Source organism: Rhineura floridana, chromosome 15 (genome assembly GCF_030035675.1).
Source record: "Rhineura floridana isolate rRhiFlo1 chromosome 15, rRhiFlo1.hap2, whole genome shotgun sequence".
Classification (NCBI taxonomy): Eukaryota; Metazoa; Chordata; class Lepidosauria; order Squamata; family Rhineuridae; genus Rhineura; species Rhineura floridana.
This window is the reverse complement of record NC_084494.1, coordinates 15,516,289-15,537,052: the sequence shown is the minus strand read 5'-3', so window position 1 is coordinate 15,537,052 and position 20,764 is coordinate 15,516,289. Positions and strand designations below refer to the sequence as shown.

The 20,764-nt window shown below is 42.4% G+C and overlaps 1 protein-coding gene and 1 pseudogene across 4 annotated transcripts in view; both read right to left on the bottom strand.

The window, feature by feature from the left end:
- Positions 1-20,764, bottom strand: part of CNKSR1 (connector enhancer of kinase suppressor of Ras 1) — an 83,035-nt gene that overhangs the window by 33,870 nt on the left and 28,401 nt on the right. For all 4 annotated transcript variants that reach the window (XM_061596766.1, XM_061596765.1, XM_061596764.1 and 1 more), the window contains 6 exons: positions 19,929-19,970; positions 12,194-12,313; positions 10,379-10,438; positions 9,240-9,311; positions 4,865-4,999; positions 233-318 (listed from right to left, as the gene is read on the bottom strand). In XM_061596766.1, the coding sequence (XP_061452750.1) occupies positions 233-318; positions 4,865-4,999; positions 9,240-9,311; positions 10,379-10,438; positions 12,194-12,313; positions 19,929-19,970 (515 nt within the window). The remainder of the gene's footprint in view (positions 1-232; positions 319-4,864; positions 5,000-9,239; positions 9,312-10,378; positions 10,439-12,193; positions 12,314-19,928; positions 19,971-20,764) is intronic.
- On the bottom strand, positions 8,536-8,654 carry LOC133371073 (5S ribosomal RNA; annotated as a pseudogene).

Here is a 20,764-nt window from a genome sequence, read left to right as displayed (position 1 = left end):
CGTCTCCCCTTTTCTCTAGTCGGGCATGTCCCACCCAAATCCACCCTCATTCCCAGCCTGTGCCTCTTCCTTCCATAGGGAAGCTCTAGCTGGCCCCAGTTCAAGCCATTCCTCCCAGCACGGCTATCAGACAGAATAGAAACATAAACATAGCATAGCATATAGCATAGCAGTTACGCATCCCGGTGGGTCTCTGAAAGCATAAAAGCCCTGGAAATGCTGGATTCCTCACCTGGAAGTCGAGGAAGGAAAACCAGCGGGAGACTCATCACTCTGCAAGCTCAGGGGCTCCACAGCATCCAAGAAACTGTCTGGCACCTACGGAGCAGACAGATAAACCTGAATATCCGTTACAGGTAAGGGGGCAGCACTTCACTGCGGCTCATACACATTGTGAAGATGATGTTTTCAGCTTTTGGTTGAGTCAGAAATGAAACTCCAGGAGGGGAGTTGTAAAAAGGCCTGACAAGGGAAGGGATGAGGGCGAGGCATAGCGAGATTAGTCACAGGTTTATTTGGAAATGTGGGATTATTAAGGAGTCTCTGGAGCATCCAAATTGCCTTTTGACCCACCTCGTACTAATCCATACCCACAAAAATATTGTCTGAAATGACCACCCAGCTCTGCCTTTTAACAAGGATGTTTAAAGCAAGCCTTTCAATAAGCATCCACAGGGTCACATCCACACCATACATTTAAACTGCCTGCTGTCCGTCTGCTTCATAGGTGCTGGGCAGTTTCTTGGAATCCTAGGAACTGTAGTTTACCCCTCACAGAGCTATAATTCCCAGCACCCTTAACAAACTACAGTTCCCAGGATTCTTTGAAGGAAGTGAAGTGCTTTAAAAAATGCTCTGTGGTTGTGACTCAAATGAAGATTTCTTAACAATTGAAGGGAAGGGGGGGGATGTGCTTGCTAGCCGCATTCCCAGCCAGCTGTAGTCATACTAGGGATGGAAAGCGCTGTTAATTTTGGTTCTCTCAGTTTCTCATTTTTCCAATTTTAAATCCAGCTCTCCACATTTCTGCAGCGATATGTGATTTGTTTTTTAAATCCTCATGAAAATTCTCCAGCTTTTCAGTGACTTTCTCCCAATAAGCACATTTTTGTAGGCAGTTTTGACTAATGTACACATTTTTGCAAGCCATTTTCATTATATAATGCATTTTTACATGTTATATTCACCCATTTTTTATATGCACTTCCCCCTAACATATTTCCTTTTTTTTTGTAAACATTGCTTCATCGGCGAACTGCATTGCAAAATTTGAATAAGTGCGAATTTCAAAGGATGGCTATGTTTCAGTTCTCATATTGTTTTGGAAAGTGCAAGTTTGATAAGATTCGGCTTGAAACGCAAACAACTGAATTTCTCGCTCATCCTTAGGCCATACCAACGCATCAGGGGGAATTCTAGGACAATCTCTTGCACGGAGACACTCTCCATTCACACATCGGTACACGCATTCAGTCCTACCTCACACTTTATTGATTATTGAATTTGTATCCTGCTCTTCCTCCCAAAGAAGCCCAGGACCAAACATGCAGCTGGTGGGGGCAGGGCATTGCTACCAGACGCGTTAGCAGTCGGGCTAGCCTTTGCCACTCTCTCGCACTTTCTTTTAACATGTGAGGATGCACATCTTAATTCCCTGCTAGCGTCCAATCAAAAAAATGAGGAAGGGAGGATGCAAGTGACAATGTAGCCAACGTTTAGCCCAACAAGATCTGGAGGGCACTAACTCCATTTACCCCTGCCAATTGGCTGTGATGGCTGATGGGAGTTGAGAATCCAACAACATGAATAGGCCTCTGCTGGGGGTGCCTATTTCGTATTGGTTTTACATGTATCTGTTCCCACTCTGCTTTTATGTATTTTGTACATTGCCTTGAGGAGTGTATGGAAGGCAATAATTAAGAACAACAACATTTGGAGGCACAAGTTATGTAAGGTGCACAACCATTTGAAGTTGTATTGTATTTCTATTTCAATTATAATAATTGTTTTGAAATTTGCCTCTGTCATTTGAATTGGCATATGCAGATGGTGTGTGCCCTTTTGACCTCCTTTTTTCAGCAATGTGTAATTTTTATTTGTTTATTTTATTTAACAAAATGTATATACCGCTTGATTGCAAAAACCTCTAAGTGGTTTACAAGAAACATTAAAATTATCAATAGAAACATTTTAAAGCAATTGAAACATCAGTAGACTAAAAAGATATTAAAACGCATCGACACCTTTCTGGACAGGCTTGCCTAAACAGAAATGTTTTAAGCTTTAAGCAGGCGCTGAAAAGAATACAGTGATGGTGCCTGCCTGATGTCAATAGGCAGGTAGTTCCAAGGTGTAGATGCTGCCACACTATTTATTTATTTATTAAATTTATATCCTGCACTTCCTCCTAGAATGATTTCTTACAAATGCAAAATAATGATTTCTTACAAATGCATGTGGCCACCTTAAGCACCATTTCCTGGGGCTCAACAACAGTGGAGAGTTATTACCTTCAAACTCTGCTTGTGGACTTCTCAAAGACAAATGGATGCCTCTGGGAGCCCACAAAACAGATATGATGGCAACAGAGCTCTCCTACTGATGCTTTCCAGCAACTGGTGTTCAGAAGTACACTGCCTCTGAACCTGGTTCCCTTTTAGCTGTCGAGCCTAATATAGGCATTGATAGACCTATCCTATGAAGCAGCAGTCTAACCCCTTTTAAAATATGCTGTGTAAGTTGGTAACTACTGCAACATCTTGTGGCAGAGAGTTCCATAAGTCAATTTTACATAAATTTTATCTACTGCTTCACATTTCAACAGAAGTCTCCTAAGCAGTTTACAAATCCCAACAAAAAGGAATCAATTTAAGAAATACAATGCAAATTCAGTAATCATAATACCACATTTTAAGCAACGTAATATCCTCAACAATGTATACTACAGAACTAAGAACGATGAAAAGAAATCTACAAAACATCAAAATATATCAAGGTACATCAAAATGCAACATTACTACAAGTCATTACAAAAAATAATAATATAATCACCGATATCATTCACCTCCACATTCCCTACACAAAACTAATCGAAACATACGAACACCCCCTCTTACACACATACAAAATCATTCAACAATCTCCTTACACAACAACCCTCCTTCCACTCACTTCAATAAAACAGTCCAACAATGAAGTGAGGAACTAACCACTAATCACATACAGAAAAATAAGTCCACTATATAAAAACAACCTAATATCAGCAGGGGGTGGTAAAAAACCAAGAAGCACTCATTTGCTCCCAATCCATCACCAGGACCACTCCAGACACCCTATCCCTATCTCCCACCCTGTGGGAAGTTGAGCCGAGTCACCAGCATACCTGATGCTCGGCACCTTAACAGGGAGCATCCTAGTCAATCAGAAAATTCATGAATAAAAACTATCTTGCTTAAAGAACAATGCCCCCAAAACAAAGGAGTTCCATCTTCAGTTGCTTCCAAATTAATTTCACTGGATGACCTTGAGTCTCTCTATCAACTTTCTCCACATCATGCATCATTTCATGAATCTCTTTCCAGTCCATCCTCTCCCCTTAGTAGACTTTCTCCTCTAGAGCAATGGGCAGCAGCCTTAAAGTGAGCCAGGAGCTGTGGGATGAGCCAGAAGTCAGGACCCAAGCATAAATCAGAACTAAAGAACAAACCAGAAATCAAGACTAAAGAATAACCAATAACACAGCAACCCAGCAGAGCACAGGAAGACGTTGTGTGGCTTAAGCAAAGGTCCACTGTACAGGAAGACCATTATACTCCATCCTAGCCCGCAGGCTCCAATGGCCAGCCTGAGTGGGCGGAGTTAAGTCCAGGGCCTGCAGGTACTTCACTGAGAAACTGCCAGCTGGAGTTCAGTGGTTTCCCACAAGCGGAAGCTAGTACACACATATCCCAACAGCTCCTAACAACTAAATATCCCTTGCCTAAATTCTGGATTGCTCTAGGCCACGGGTTCCCAAACTGTTCCCTGGACCACCAGTGGCCCATGAGCTTCATGCAGGTGGTCTGCTGCCTGTTCATGTCAAATATTCATGTCGATTTCTAATTGTATTTGTAGGGGCTTCTTAAATTTCTTACCCTATAGTTCATTCTATGGAATTAGAATTGTGACACAATATAACAAAAGAAGCAACCATTACAAATCGTATAGCATCTGGCACGGCGCACTGCAATTCCTGCAATGAGATGAAAAACCATTAAGTGGTCTGCCAAGACCCTTGGCAATTTTCGAGTGGTCTACAGAGGAAAAATGAAGTGTGGGAACCACTGCTCTAGGCCCAGAGTGGGGAACCTCCAGCCAGGGGTGCAGATACAGCCCTCTCCACCTGGCCCTGGGGACTACCCACAGCTCCACCCACTCCTCCCCAGGCCACGCCCCTCACTGGCCTTGCCCCAGAGCCTACCCAAGTGCTTTTGCCTAGTGGGAATGCATCCTTCAACTGTGATAATATCTCTTGCTCATCTGGGTGTTGGATAGAGAGATGTGTGTGTATATGGAGTAACCTTGCTGTCCTGGGCTTCTGGTGGAAGGAAGGGCGGGATATAAACCAAATAATAAATAAATAAACCTTGTGACTTTTACATGGCGGGAAAGTTGTCCAAAAGCAAGAGTCACCATCCTTTGCTCAGCTTAATTTTGCCCCTGGCCCCAACCACCACCGGCATGCAGCCCCCAGAATGTTACCCACAAGAGAATGCAGTCTTCATGCTGAAAGCATTTCTCTACCCCTGTTCTAGAATCTCAGAACAGTAGAGTTGGAAGGGGCCTATAAGGCCATCAACTCCAACCTCCTCTAGGTCTTGCTTACCTTCTGTTGCAGAGGAGACGGCCCAGGGGAGCTAGGAGGCTCTGAAAAAACGAATGGGATTTTCTTCAGCACCAACGTCACCCGACTTGACAACTCAAGAAGCTTCTTCACCAGATTCATCCGGGTCCAGCCCACCTGCACAGTCGGCAGATTATCTTACCAATGATGCTCTTGTTTGCTTTAAACTATTCTTTACTTGTTTTACAATTTTCAACATTGTTTGAATTGAAATATTTTCTATATAGATAGATATGAAATATGTTGATATATATGTTATATAATATATTTCTATGATTTAGTGAACCTACATAGAAAGTCACAGGACTCAGTTTTCCCCCAGCAATGAATGAATGCACCCTTTATTTTGGCGAATTCTCAGTGCCAAAGTCTTTTTTATTTTATTCTTTTGGCTAGGGTTAATGCCATGCCTTCTATGATGGTGGAAGGAGGCTTCCAAGGTATACTTTGTGACCAGATATGGTCCAGATATGTGACCAGATATGTACATGTGGTTCAGCACGCATGCTTTTACACTGTAATTTTTACAAGGGTGCGAGGGACAGATGGTTGCATCCCATTTTGGAACAGCTTCCTGGTTGAGCTGAAGAAGTTCTTTTGAAAGTAGGTTTAAATGGGGAAGGGACATAGCTGAGTGACAGAGCATCTTACTTGCATGCAGAAGGCCTCAGTTTCAATCCTCAGCATCTCTAGGTAGCGCTGAGAGAGACTCCTGCCTCAAATCCTGCAGAGCTGCTGCCAGTCAATGTAGACAATACTGAGCTAGATAGACCAATGGTCTGACTCCGTATAAGGCAGCTTCCTATGTTCCTCAATGGTAATAGTCCTCATGCCATTTTAAATGTTGCCAAATGTAAAGTATTGTTATTGACACTAGAGCTAAAACGCTCAGAGATTAACAACCCATGGAGTAACTGGTTTTGTGATGCTTGTTCGATGGTATTGTAATGGTTGTTGGACAAATAATATTTCAACAACAAATTACAAATACCATTAAATAAATAAATGTTCAAATAAACTAAGCTGCATGTAGGCTGCAACGTTCAGGGCTTAGGCATGTTAGGTTTGACCTCTAGATTGCAGTTTCAAAAGGCAGCTGCTGCAGGGGAGGCAAGGTCAGGGCCGGCCCAAGACATTTTGCAGTCTGACATGAACAACAAGATGGTGCCCCCTCTCCTTTACACATACAGAAGCTTATCAGAGTAGGAATTTAATCGTATTTCAACACTGGTGACAGAACAGCAACCTGCTGACATCAGCAGGCTCGCTTAGCCAATTCATTTATATGCTGCATTTTCCACAAATACACCAGTGCCCAAAGCAGTTAAACTTAAAAAAAAACCCCACAGTCCAAATTCTGGCTACATACGCAAAATACATTTAAAGCACATCCACCCCTCCCCCCCCAAAAAATCCAGTCTCTTTCCTAGATCAGGTTGCATGGCCCATATTGTTGTGCCTTCCATTGGACAAAATGAATCAATTGCCTCAGGCAGCCATTTTTTTGAATATTGTGAAAGAGCAGCAAATGATTAATGATTTCATTTATTATTATCGGATTTTCCGCCTCAGGTGGTTGACATTTGCTGCTCCACCTCACCAGCAAAATGTCATGGGTCTGTCCTGGTCCAACACCTCACTGCCACTCCCCACCTCCAGCATCTACTGCCTGAGATGGCAGCCTTGCTGTGCTTAATGGTAGGGCTGGCCCTCTGACTCCCACCCAGTCTGGGACAGCCCCGATCTCTGTCCTGAAATTTCAGCTTTCATTAAAAAAAAGGGGGGGGGGAAGAGTAACAGCACAATTCTAACCGTGGCATGTATTGAGGGCTAGTCATACTCTAAGTAGATCTACTGAAATTAATGGACACATGACCAAATTAGGCCCATTAGTTACACTGGGTCTACTGTGAGTTGAACTTCACTGGACACAACCTCTTATCTACTCAGAAGTAAGTCCTATTGAATTCAGTGGGGCTTAATCCCAAGGAAATGGGGTTAGGTCAGGATTATCTCTGGTCCCTTTGACTCATGAAGATAAAAGCAAATGTGTATACATCCACACTGTACATTTAAAGCACATTTAACACACATTTAAAGCCCATGGTTTCCCCAAAGAGTCCTAGGAATGGCCATGTAAGGGTGCTGGGAATTATAGCTCAGTGAGGGATAAACTACAGTTCCCAGGATTTGGGGGGGGGGCTGGGGAGGGTATGTGCTTTAAATGTATGGTGTGGATGTGAGAACCCTCTAGTATTCTGGAAAATGAATGCAAAAGCCCTGGGTTAACTAACAAAGACTGACAGAACTGGCAAAATTCATAAACCAGTTGGAAAATATTTCAGTCTACCAGGATGCTCTGCCACAGATGTTAAGGTGGCCATACTTGAACAAAGGAATTTCAAAAGGTGGGGGTGTGGAGAGCTCCAGCAGGAAACTGCTGAGTTACAATTCAACAAGAATTTTATCTATTCATTTGGGTCTGAATTGAGACAATGGTTTCTTTTCCCAGTACAGAGTTAATTAACTCAGCATTTTTTATCTCAGGGTTTTTGTAAAGAACCACCTCGTTTATCCTGTATACATTCTAGCTCAAACTGAATTGTCATTATCTGTAAACAAGTCCCCCTCACCTAGAAATGGAATCATCCATCATCTTTGGCTCCCTCTCATTTTCCCAATCTTAAGTTCTGGTTTCTGCAGCAATTTGCGACTTCCTCCCCCTAAATCCTCATAAAAATTCTTCTGCATTTTACTGCAAATTTATCCTAATACACAACATCTTTGCGTTTGAGAACAGCATTGCAAAATTCAGATTTGAAAAATGGCCATACTGTCTTCAGTATCGGAGGTATCCTGCCTTCAACAGTGCAGGTAGAACATAAGCATTATAGTTAGTACCCACTGACAGCCTTATCCTCCATGAATTTACTTAATCCTCTTGCAAAGCCATTCAAAAGCCAAAAGTGGCTGGAGCAGTTTATGTAATTTTTTTCTTTTGTACAGCAGGCTAGTTTCTATATACACACACCCTCTCTCTCTCTCTGTCCTCCATCCAGATAAACTAGAGCTATCAGAAGTTCAAGGACACACCTCCATGCAAGCAGAAACAAACATTTGGGGTGCAAAGAAGGCCAATGAGGGGTGTGGTCTGGGGAGAATTCTGAGGGTCAGACAGAGAAGCCTAAAGGGTCGCATTTGGCATTTAGCCCCAAGGTTCCCTATCGCTGATTTACAGAAACAGGCAGTTTTATAGATTAGCATTTACTTATTCAAAACATTTATATTCCACTCTTCATTTTAAAATGAGTAGAATTACATATTATATTTTGAAATGCATTGGTATTAGACTGTTTTATCTGATGATGTATTGATAGCTATTTTTGCTGTTGTGTTGCTGTGAACCACTTTGGGCACATTTATGTAGAAAAAAGTTGCAAACAGAATGAATGAATAAATTAAAATGAACAACCTCAGGGCGGTGTACAAGAAAATATCAAAATAAGGATACATTAAAATCCCAAATTATGTTGTTGTTATATGCCTTCAAGTCAATTACAATTTATGGTGATCCTATGAATCTTTTTTGGATATGTTCATAAGGTTTTCATGGTAAGAGGTATTCAGAGGTGGTTTACTATTGCCTTCCTCTAAGCCTATGGCACCTGGTATTCCCAGGCTGTCTCCCATCCAAGTAGTAACCAGGCCTGACCCTGCTTAGCTTCTGAGATCAGACAAAATTGGGCGTGTTCAGGGTAGTATGGCCATAGGCACCCAAAATTATAGTATATGAAAAATTCAAATTATCAGCAGTAACAACCATCAACAGTATATATTTGCATATAAAAATGTCCTTCACAGTATTTTGCACAAAACATTAACCTGTAAAGCAAGCTCATTTGCATAACCTTAGTGCTCCATTATCGCTTTTTAAGAGTAGTATATATACATTGCTGGACACAGTCAGGCCATAGCTAAGCAATTAGAGCACCTGCTTTATGATCCAAAAGATACCTAGTACAATCGGTAACCTCTCCAATTAAAATTAAAAGGACCTAAAAAAAAATCTGCCCAAAACCATAGAAAGGCACTGCTGACTTGAAGCAATTTACTAAAAAAAATCTATTTCAACTTTCCATCAATTCAAAATTAAAGGAAACAATGCAAAAGGCATCTAAACACCAAAACAAGACAAAACAGTCTGGCAACAGCATCACAGGAGGGAAAACTAAGACTAGCAATGATTAAGATCCACCAAATTTGCCTGGGATCCTCCACTGTAGCCACCTTAGCATCCTGGTTAATCCTGCCCAAGTAATCAGCTGTAGAGCCAAGCAAGGAAGAGTCCCAGACTTACCACCACCTGGTTGTTGACTTGCACTATCTCATCTCCTGGAAGGACCCTGGGGCTGCAGTGCTCAGCCAGGGACTGGAAGGGAAAAACATAAACAAACAAACAAGGCCACCATTTGTATTGGGAGAAGGAGGCAACATAGACACTCTTGCTCTTCGCCAATTCCAAGTAAGAAGCTTTCTTGGACAGTGAAAGTCGAGATTGGGGGACAGGAGGGGGGGAGTTACAGCAGGGAGGATTAAGTATTAACTTCAAGCTGTGACCTTTGGGGTAATAATTCCTTCTCAATAAAGGATGCAAGGGAATGAAGGAACGGGCTGTGCCGAGAAGCAAAAAAGAAAAAAAAATTGGCCAAGCTTCGGATGACGCAGTCACTATTAGAGGGCAGGGGAGAAAGAGCAAAGCAGGTGGGTTAGGCCATGTTCTGCCTGGCACAGTTTGAGAAGGAAACATGAGCTCTTCCCCCCCCCCATCCACAGATGAGACTCACTAAGTTTCCCACACAGGCTCATTTCAGAGACCTGAAGCCACTGTCGTGGGGCAGGGCAGGGAGTTCTATTTTAGGACCCAAGTTAATGTTCCCTGCTTCCCTAAGGGAATGTGTTTGAATGGAAAAGCCAGGTTGCACTGCTGGACCTGTTTATTGAGCGTTCATCATGATTTGTTTGCAGGGAGGTTAGACGGCTTTGGCTATTTAATAAGCATTCAGTCTGATTTGTGCAAGGGGAAGTTAGACTGACTTTGACACACCATACATTTAAAGCACATTATTTCCTCCAAAGAATCCCAGGAGCTGTCATTTACCCTTTGCACAGGTACCATTCCCAACACCCTGAACAAACTTTAATCCCCGGGATCCTTTGGGAACATCATGTGCTTTAAATGTGTTTTGAATGTATTGTGTGTACACAGCTGACACTGCATCAAAGCAAGTGTTATCCTGGTGTATTTCCCCATCATTTTTCTCACTGCAAAAAAGTCTGATCTTTGGGTGAAGCGGCTTTGTTGTGCAAGTCCGCCCAAGTGATGATCATTGCACAACCTGAATTTGCCGGTATGTGACTGATTCCCACCTAAAAATAGTGACTATCTAGAAGGGCCCCAAGACACAAATAAGCCCCTGCATCCTCTTTCCGACTCACCTCTGGGGCAGTTCCTGATATGAAATGGAGACAGGTGGGTGAGGACTTAATCTCGATGCCCTGAAGAGGAAAAGATGTAGGAGACATGGGTATCAAAACAAACTCTTGGCTTGGTGATGGTGGTGGGGAGAGATCCTAGCTCAGTGAAAGAGCACCTGTTTTGCCTGTCGAAGGTCCCAAGTTCAATCCCTGGCATCTTCAGTCAGGGTTGGGAAAGAGTCCTGTCTGAGACTCTGGAGACCCACACTGATAGTCAGTGTAGGGAGTACTGAGCTTGATAGGCCAATGGCCTGACTTGGTAAGGCAGGTTCCTATGTTAGTAAGGAAAAGACTGCAGCTCAGTGGCAGAGCACCTGTTTTGCATGCAGAAAGCTGCAAGTTCAGTCCCTAGCACCTCCAGTTAAATGGATCAGTGTGCAGGTAATGGGAAAGATTTCTGGGCGGAGTAGCCAATAATTGGCTTAACTAACTGATGGCCTGGCTCTGGGGGTAGCAAGGGACTCAAGCCCTGGTTCTTTAGCACTAGGGCTCAGATCTCCTGCACCTTCAGCACGTGGCTAAGTGTGCTGAATCGTAAATTCAGTTCTCCACATTACCAAATCAGTTTGCGATTTTTTAAAAATCCCCATGAAAATTCATCAGAACTTTAGTGCAAATTGCTCTTAATGAACATATTTTTGTATGCAGTTTTAACAAACATACACATTTTCGTAAGCATTTCCCCCCAATATAATACATTTTGCATGTTATTTTCACTAAGAGAAGCATTTATTTGCCCATTTTACCCTAATGTATGCATCTTTGTACACAATGTATGCATTTTTGTACACAATGGAGAGGCGCATTGCAAAATTCAAAGGATGGCTGGATTTCACTTTCCACATTGTTTCGGGCAATGCGAATTTGGTAAGGACTAACTGATTCAAATTTCTCCCCCATCCATATCGGCATAGCACAGTGTCAGATAAACCCCAGCCACCAACTGTTTCAATTTGCCCAGAGGCTATCTTGTGTCAGGGGCCTGTAGCCCAAGTCTTTTAAGTGCCCGACAACACCCAGTGGCCTAACTCTATTTAAGACAACTTCAGAGGCACATAACAAGAGACAAGGGGAAAAGAGCTTATTCATCTTGCCTGTGATGTAGTTCAAATTCTTTTCAACAAAAGGACAATTATCCTGGAGGCCTCTGCATTGCGGGAGAGGGTCATGAAAGCTGCCAAACAATTTAACTTTGCCAACCCAGCTTTGACGGTCCCACATTTATGGGGAAGGGTCATATAGCGAGGAATGGGAGAGAAATGTGATTCAGTGTGTATTTAAAGATGAAGCTCCCAAACCTGCACTTTCCGAAACAATGAGAGAACTGAAACACAGCCATCCTTTGGATTTCGCACTTTCTCCAAATTTTGCAGTCCAGTTCTCCACCCATGTAAATTGGTCAAAACTGCATATACTGGGCTAAAGCATGCTTAAAAGTGGATCTATTAGTGAAAGCAGCATGCAAAAATGCATTATACTAGGGGGAATAGCTTTGCAAAAATGTGTATATTAGGTAAATTTGCACACAAACAGGTGTATATTAGGAGAAATATGCACTGAAATGCTGATGAATTTTCAGCAGGACTTAAAAAATAATTGCAAACTGATACATATATGTAGAGAATTGAATTGAAGATTGGAAAAATTAGTAACTGACAGACACAGAAAAGGACAGTTTTGCCCATCCCTACATATTGTGTGTGTGTGGGGGGGGCTTTGCACTCAGCTCTTTTGTTCAGGATGGCCTTGCAATGAAGAAGAGTGTGCCAGGCTTACCAAACTGTCCTCTGGTCCTGCTGGCACAAGCTCCACGGTCTCTAAGATGGCAGTTTGCTCCAAGAGGTCAGTTGGACTGTAATTCAAAATGTGCTCACAGATCCCAGAGATGTGTCTGACCTGCAAGGTCCAAAGAGGAAAGCTCATCATTTTAAATCACATGGATTTTGACCTTTATGATAAAAAAAGTATCAACAATAGCTAATGGAGGCACAAGATCCTCCCAGACCCTCCCCTAACCCCAGATTCTTTTGTGCATTTGCTGACTGGAGTCACATCCACGGCATATATTTAAAGTACATTTATAGTCATGGCTTCCTCAATGAATCCTTGGAACTGTAATTTACCCCTCACAGTGCCCAGCACTCTTAACAAACTACAGTTCCCATGGTTCTGAAGTGGAGCCATATGCTTTAAATTCACGGCATGGATGTGACTGCTGGGCCAGGAAGCATGCTGTAGACCTGCCCGCTACCATTTGCCTAACAGCACAAATATAGTTGATTTTGACGCAACATACTGCATCAAATGGCTATGCTGTTTCACTAGATCACTTCAAGTGTTCTCTTTTGGAAGGACATAATTGCTCCCAGTTCACTGTCTCCATACTCACACTATTTATCATGTTTATAAATCAATAAGCTAGGTCAGTATTCCCCAATGTGGTGCCTTCCAGATGTTGATGGACTCCAACTACCATCAGCTCCAGCCAGCATGACCAACTGCAAGGGATGATAACTGTAGTCCAACAACATTAGGAGAGCCCCTTCTCAACCCAACCACATTTTGCCCATCTTAATTTTTTTTCTACGCAAATGCCTTCTGGCTCAATCTTTTTTTTTTTTTTAACATGATAATTACATATAAGTACACCATATAAATGTCTATACTTCATATGAGGGTTGCCAGCTGTCCGATTTTCACTTGGAGACTCCGGATTTTTGGGGTCCTCTCCGGGTCTCCAGGTAAATCATCTTAATCTCCAGATTCTCAGCTTTCATGTAAAAAAAAAATTAAGTTTCTAGGTGGTCTGGTTCTCAAGATATGCACCAAAATGTCAGCCAGCCACCCCCGCAACATCTGTTTAACAAGCTCGTAGCTGGCTGCTCTAACCCTGCCCTTTCAGGTTTGTAGCCAATAAGTGTTGACCTCCAGGCAGTACCAAGACCACATTGCAAGGCCTGAAAACTGTTGTTTCATTAATTAAGTACAGTAGGGCCCCGCTTTCAGCTGTAGTGCACGATCAGCTGTACTGTACAGCTGATTGCGCATTATGTCCCACTTTCAGACGATTTTTGCTTTTTGGCAGGGGTCTGGAACGTAACCCACCATATGAGTGGGGCCCTACTGTATATAGTTTTCAGTCTTTTTCTCTCTTGTGTGCAGAAGTCAAACAAGTTTAAATTTTCCCAGGCTGTTGAAGAGGGCAGGGTTTTGAAAACCTTCCCAATATGATGCTTTAATCCAATACTCGCTTTTCTGGGAGTAAAGCTGCAATACTAATCCCACATACCTGAGGTAAACCTCACTGAATTCAATAGGACTTACTTCTGAGTAGACGTGGTTAGGATTGTGCTTAAATTAATGGGACTTTTGAGTGAACATAGCAAAGTATTGTCTTTTTGTTGTACATCTGTCTCTCCCCCTCCAATCCTATTGTTCAAAGCAATTAGGCAAGACTTACGTAAGTATGTAGGAAACTAATGCTGACTTTATTTTTTTTTTAATGTTCTGCAATGACCAACAGGTTTTGACAATGAACTATTATGTATGTATTTTTACATCTCCAGTGTGTATGTGTATATGGGTCTTCCCAACAACCCTGTGAGGTAGGGTTGGTAATAGAAACCAAGGCAGCTCACAACAAGAAATAAATCCCTTTAAAATCCAATAACCATAAAAACAAGTATAAACAGTTGCAAAACAGCTTAAAGTGGAATGATTCTGAATTTTGGGATAGGTGAGTAAAGTGTCTTATCACTTGAGGCTGCAGTTTTCTGCACTCTTCCCTGTTTGAGTAAGCTCCATTGAATACATTGGAACTTGCTTCTGAGTAAACATAAGATCTATTTATTATTTTATTTATATCCCGCCCTTCCTCCCAGTAACAGTAGGATTGCACTGAAAATATCTTTACAGATTGTGTAAATAATAAACATCTTTGATAGTCATGCTTATATAAATATTTCTTCATTTAAAGCACATGACTTCCCCTAAAGAATCCTGGAAAGTGTAGTTTCCCCTTCACAGTTATAGTTCCCACCACCCTTAAACTACAGTCCCCATGATTCTGTGGTGGGATTCATGTGTTTCAAATGTGTGTTGAATGTGCTTTACATGAATGGTGTGTATCTGCCCTAGGTATGCTGTGCATTCATTAATGAATTGAAAAGAACAATTTTAAAACATACTTTTTAAAACAGAAAGGGCTGTAGCTCAGCGGCAGGGCATATGCTCTGCATGCAAAGGTTCAAAATTCAATCTCTGGAAAAGACTATTGTCTGGAATCATGGACAGCCAATGCTAGTCCATGTCATCAGCACTGAACGAGATGGTACCTAATGGCCTGAGTCGGTATAAGGTGGATTTCTTTGTTCCTAAAAGTAGAAAGAGACCCAAGGGACACAGTAACTCCAAAATTTATTTATGTATTTTATTTACAACATTTATATATGGCTTTATTGTAAAAAATCTCAAAGCAGTGTACAGAAGGAATTAAAACAATAAAATTATTGGCAAAAACAGTTAAAGACAGTTTAAAACATCCGCCGGGACCTTGACTCCAATATTCTTGCAGTTGAATCTAATGAGGTGTCCGGAGCACAGTCCTGTCCTGTTTTATTGGATGAGTTTCAGTTGGTACAGCTCGAGGATGTGGACAAAGTGCTTGGACAGGTGCGGGCGACCACTTCTGCTCTGGATCCTTGCCCCTCGTGGCTAATAAAAGCTAGCAGAAATGGAACAGCCGGCTGGGCCAAGGAGGTGATTAATGCCTCTTTACGAGAGGGAGTGGTACCACTCTGCCTAAAGCAGGCGGTGGTGAGACCGCTCCTAAAAAAACCCTCCTTGGACCCAGACAATCTTGACAACTATAGACCGGTAGCAAATGTTCCTTTTCTGGGCAAGGTCCTAGAGCGTGTGGTCGCTCGCCAGCTCCAGGCTCTTTTGGATGAAACTGATTATCTGGATCCATTTCAGTCGGGTTTTCGGCTGGGGTTTGGTACAGAAACAGCCTTGGTTGCCCTGTATGATGACCTCTGTCGGGAGAAGGACAGAGGGAGTGTAACTCTGTTGGTTCTCCTTGATCTCTCAGTGGCTTTTGATACCATCGACCATGGTATCCTTCTGGGGCGACTTGCGGATTTAGGAGTTGGAGGCACTACTTGGCAGTGGCTGTGCTCCTACCTCAAGAACCGTCTCCAGAAGGTGGTGCTTGGGGAGCATTACTCGAGACCCTGGGTACTCCAATATGGGGTCCCGCAGGGCTCAGTTCTGTCCCCCATGCTCTTTAATATCTATATGAAGCCGCTGGGTGAGGTCATTAGGAGTTTTGGAGTGCGTTTTCAGCAATATGCTGATGATACGCAGCTCTATTTCTCCTTTTCATCTTCTTCAGGTGAGGCTGTTGATGTACTAAACCGCTGCCTGGTCGCGATAATGGTCTGGATGAGAGCTAATAAACTGAGACTCAATCCTGACAAGACTGAGATGCTGTTGGTAGGGGGACCCTCTGCCCATATGGTTGATGTCCGACCTACCCTAGATGGGGTTACACTCCCCCTAAAGGGGCAAGTCCATAGTTTGGGGATCTTATTAGATCCGCTCCTGTCTCTGGCGGCTCAGGTAGCCTCGGTGGCACGGAATGCGTTCTACCACCTTCGGCTGGTAGCCCAACTACGACCCTATCTGGACAGGGAGAACCTTGCCTCAGTTATCCATGCTCTGGTAACCTCTAGATTGGATTACTGTAATGCACTCTACGTAGGGTTACCTTTGAAGATGGTTCGGAAACTTCAGCTGGTGCAGAATGCTGCGGCCAGAGTTCTTACTCGGACTAAAAGATCTGATCATATAACACCTGTCCTGGCCCAGCTGCACTGGCTACCAATACGTTTCCGGGCCAGATTCAAAGTGTTGGTTCTTACCTATAAAGCCCTTAACGGCACCGGACCGCAATACCTGATGGAACGCCTCTCCCACTATGAACCTACCCGTTCGCTGTGCTCGACGTCGAAGGCCCTTCTCCGGGTTCCAACTCACAAGGAGGCCCAGAGAGCAATAACAAGATCTAGGGCCTTCTCGGTGGTGGCCCCCAAATTATGGAATGCCCTCCCTGATGAGATACGCCTGGCACCTTCTTTGATATCTTTTCGGCGCCAGGTAAAGACCTACCTCTTTGCCCAGGCATTTTAGTCTTGTTTTAATTTTAATGTTATAGTTAATTAATTGTAATTTTTATTAATTTTGTCGTATCTGTTTTTAATGTGTTTTATATTTATATGTCGTATTCACATTTGCTGGTTTTAAATGTGTTTTTATCTTGTTGTACACCGCCCTGAGAGCCTGTTGCTATAGGGCGGTCTAAAAGTGCAATAAATAAATAAATAAATAAATAAATAAATAAATAATAATAATAATAATAATAATAAAAATAATAAAAATATTAAAAATAATAAAACCAACACTAAGTTAAAAACAGATAAAAAACACAATAGCTTCTACATGGCTGGGTAGACTTGCCTAAACAAAAATGATTTTAGCAGGTGCGGAAAAGAGTACAATGAAGGTGTCTGCCTAATGTCAATAGACAGGGAGTTCCAAAGCGTAGGTGCTGCCACACTAAAGGACCGATTTCTTACAAGATCAAAACAAGTACTGTGTGGCACCTGTAACATGGAAAGCACACCTTCAACTTTGCCTGGTAGCAAATCGGCAACCAGTGCTGATTTCAAAGCAGAGGTATTATGTGCTGACAGGGTCTCACTCATGTCAGCAATCATGCACTAACTGCAGCCCCCAGGTCAGGTTATGCTGCATGGGGATTTCTGTGACCTTGGCTGACTGGCTGCCAGGATTTTTTTAGTTTTGGTTAGGAATCCTGACCGGTTGTGGGATGCTGAGTGTTCTGCCTTACTCATAGGAATTTTGTTGTGGTTGGTATGGCATTACATTTAAGAAATCATCATTTTCTTTTGGTTTTGGTTTTCTATTTTCATTTCATTTACCTTTAATCTCACTCCCCTACATCCATAGAAGCAACAACAGTGATTCCATGCGCTCAGCTCAACCCCCTTAAACCCACTGATGATGCACCTTGTAGGTTGCATGATGGTTTGTTTCTTGCCCAATAGTGGTAATAGAGAATTCACATACTGGGAAGTGTAGCTACAATTGTGTTGTTCCTAAGCTGCTGACTGTGTAGGTAGACCAAACTTTGTGTGTTTTGTCTCTGTCAATTATTACTCACTGGTATTGGGTTGGCTGTCACAGTGAGTTTATAGCAGCCCACAGAGTAGGCAGAAAAGGGCAGGGAATCTTCTTACTCTTATTTCTCAAACCTCTTTCTGAAGTGAAGAGTCAAATCTGTAAAGAAGTTTGGAGCAGCCATGTTAAAAGATGGGGGCAGGGTATTCCAGGCAGGGGGTTGCCAACCCTGCTTGGATATGAATATGTTTGCAAAGGATCCCTAGACACGCTTTACCAACAGCACAATCTAAACCACATCTACTCAGAAGTAAGTCCTATTGAGTTCTATGGGCTTTAGTAAATGTGTTTAGAATCGCAGCCTTCAGGGACATCCATCTTTACTACTGTGCTCCCATCTAACATTTCCACAACACTAGGCTCCTTTCTTCCTACAATGGCCTTCTGGTGACTGGTCTGGCCTGAGGGCATTTAAACCCTCCTTGCCAGAAGCAAATGGACTAAATGAAATGTTCCCTACCCAGTCGGAGAAATGTTTTTGTTTGAATTGTATGCTCCAAGCAACTGTGGTTGATGCTTAACGTATCATGCTTAATGACAACACTTGGGCCCACCCCTGAAATCTCAGGGTTTGGGTCGCTTCTGACCTGGCAACCCTACTTCATATACAATCCATTTTCTAAATACATATGTATATGAAAAAAATACATAGCAAGGTACATTTGTTGTGTTATAAAATTATAAAACATGAGTACGCATTGATTTGAAAACCATAATTTATCTTCCAATAACCAGCTTGTTCACTGAAATCATCCAGAGGTGAACTGTTAGAGGCCCAACTGGCCTCAACTAGAAGTCAGGCATTCAATGTTTCCGTTCCCACACTGTGGAACACTCTTCCAGCAGAGATTCAGCAGATATCCTCACTTTTATTTATTAATTAAATGTATATCCCACCCTTCGTCCCGACTTAAAGTCAACAGGCCTGTTCAGCTGTTTGAAGGTTTTTTGACTAGCCACTCATTCCAGTGATTGTTTCAAACCATTTTTAATTATGCTTTGTGTTTTATTGTTGTACGCTACCCTGATATTGAAGTATATAAATAGTTTTATAAATATCGATAAATAAAACAAAGCAATTTTCCTGCCCAGCCTAATGAAACTGAAAAGCAGAGCAAAGGAAAGTTCAAGAGGAGGAGCCTAACCCTAGCCCATAATACAAAGTTCTAATATTTAACTTTTCAAGGATCATGTTACTTCCAGGCTGGTTTTCCCCCCAGGATCACTTAAGTGATTATAGGGAACTTGTGATCATGAAAAATCTACCTTCAGTCAGGGAAGGTCTTGAGTGACCAGATTTTTGGGGTCTCTTCCAGAAGTTGTGTACTCACCCTGCTTTATCCACTGTATTTTTCAGATGATCCTATTCTTAAATTGCTCCTGTTCTTAAAACAAGCTATCATTCTTTAAATGGAAGTTATCGTCTGTCATGTCACAAATGAAAAAGAAAACAATTTCTCCCAAAAAAATCCTAGTCAGGGCGAAGCACAGCTCAGGGGGGCACCCCCATTTGCCCCACCTTGCCTACAGACCTGGACACAGATCCCCCCCCCGCCTTAGTCCTTCTGCAGACCTTTTCAGGCGGCCAAGTGAACATACATGCCAAGGGGTGGGGAAGAGTTGCAAACATGCCTGCTGTCTCCATTGGAGAAATCTCCCCTTGTACCAGCTGACATGTGTATTCCTTCTACAGACAATTACATAAAAACACATCAGTGGGTTCCGGAAAGTTTTGAATTTTCCTATGCATATTAGAAATTTGTCCAGGTTTGCTTGCAGGGAAAACATTGGCTCGTTATTGATATAGGATAATGTCTATCTGGGGGGGAAATGCGTTGCATCAGGAATTTCTTTTGATGCCCAAGAGAATGATCTAGTTTAACATTTTATTTTACTTGTATTTAGTAAACAAAGCTAAAACTTTTGAAACTGCCAAGCTTGCCTAATACTGTATTTGCAATTGGCTTGTACTCATCATCACTAATGAAATAGATAATACTCTTTTTTGGGAAATGTGTGCACCAATGATCTAGGGCAGAACAAGAGTCCAGAGCAGAGTAGTGACCACATTTCTGATGCTGACAGAACACACTTAGTCATTTGAAGAGGGCTTGTGTATTTGAGAATGCCCAAGTGAGATGAAAGGGACTTTGCCCCAAAATAACTAAATGGCAGCCCACAAAATGTAAAGCAAGATCCTATACTTGGCCTCATGCTATAGTGTATTTGATCTGCAGGCTGCAATACTTACAGTCAGTAATATCCGGTCCTCCCTCTCAGACACAATGCAGTCCTACAAGAACAAACACAAACAAAGTTATTTGAGGCTACAGGACTCTTCAAACTATCCCACAGTCAAGTGGCAGACCTAGGGCACTTCCAGATAACCTGTTGATTGAGCATTGTCCTGATTTGTTTGCATGGAGGCTAGACGATGTTGGCTGTTTATTCTATCTTGATCCTGATTTCTTTGTAGGGAGCTTAGATACATTGCATCAAGGCAAGTGTGATCCCACACTTTCCAGGGCATTTCCCCCATCACTCTTCTTATGGCAGTAAGTGTGATATTTTGGGAAAGCAGAGTGTGCAAAAATGTGCTATGTCAGCTCACTGTGCGTGTGTGTGTGGGGCTCTCCAGTTTATTCTGCTGAGTGGAGCTCTTTCCCCAAGAGCATCACTGACTATTTTCCACAAGGTGTACCACTGACTATATTCCATGTAGTGTTTTTTAAAAAAAAAAATAATAAGGTGTTTGTTTTTCTGGTGAAACATATGCTAGAACAGCTTTTCCAAATCTGGTGCCTTCCAGATGTTTGGGTCTGGAATACCCATCAGCCACATCCAGCACATCTGTAGTTCAAAAGATCATATAGAAGGCACTAGGTTGGGGAAAGCTGTGCTAGGAAGACAGTTGTCCTTATCTGTTGTCCACAACTCAAAGTGAGTCTTGTCAAACACTGCATGCATGGCACCTTAAATGTGCACAAGCATGCAGCTGCATTAGAGGTAAGATGTCCCAAGGGATGGGCTTTTGGCTATGATAGCCAGAAAGACTGTGCAGTCATCAGTCAAGCATGCTTCGCTCAG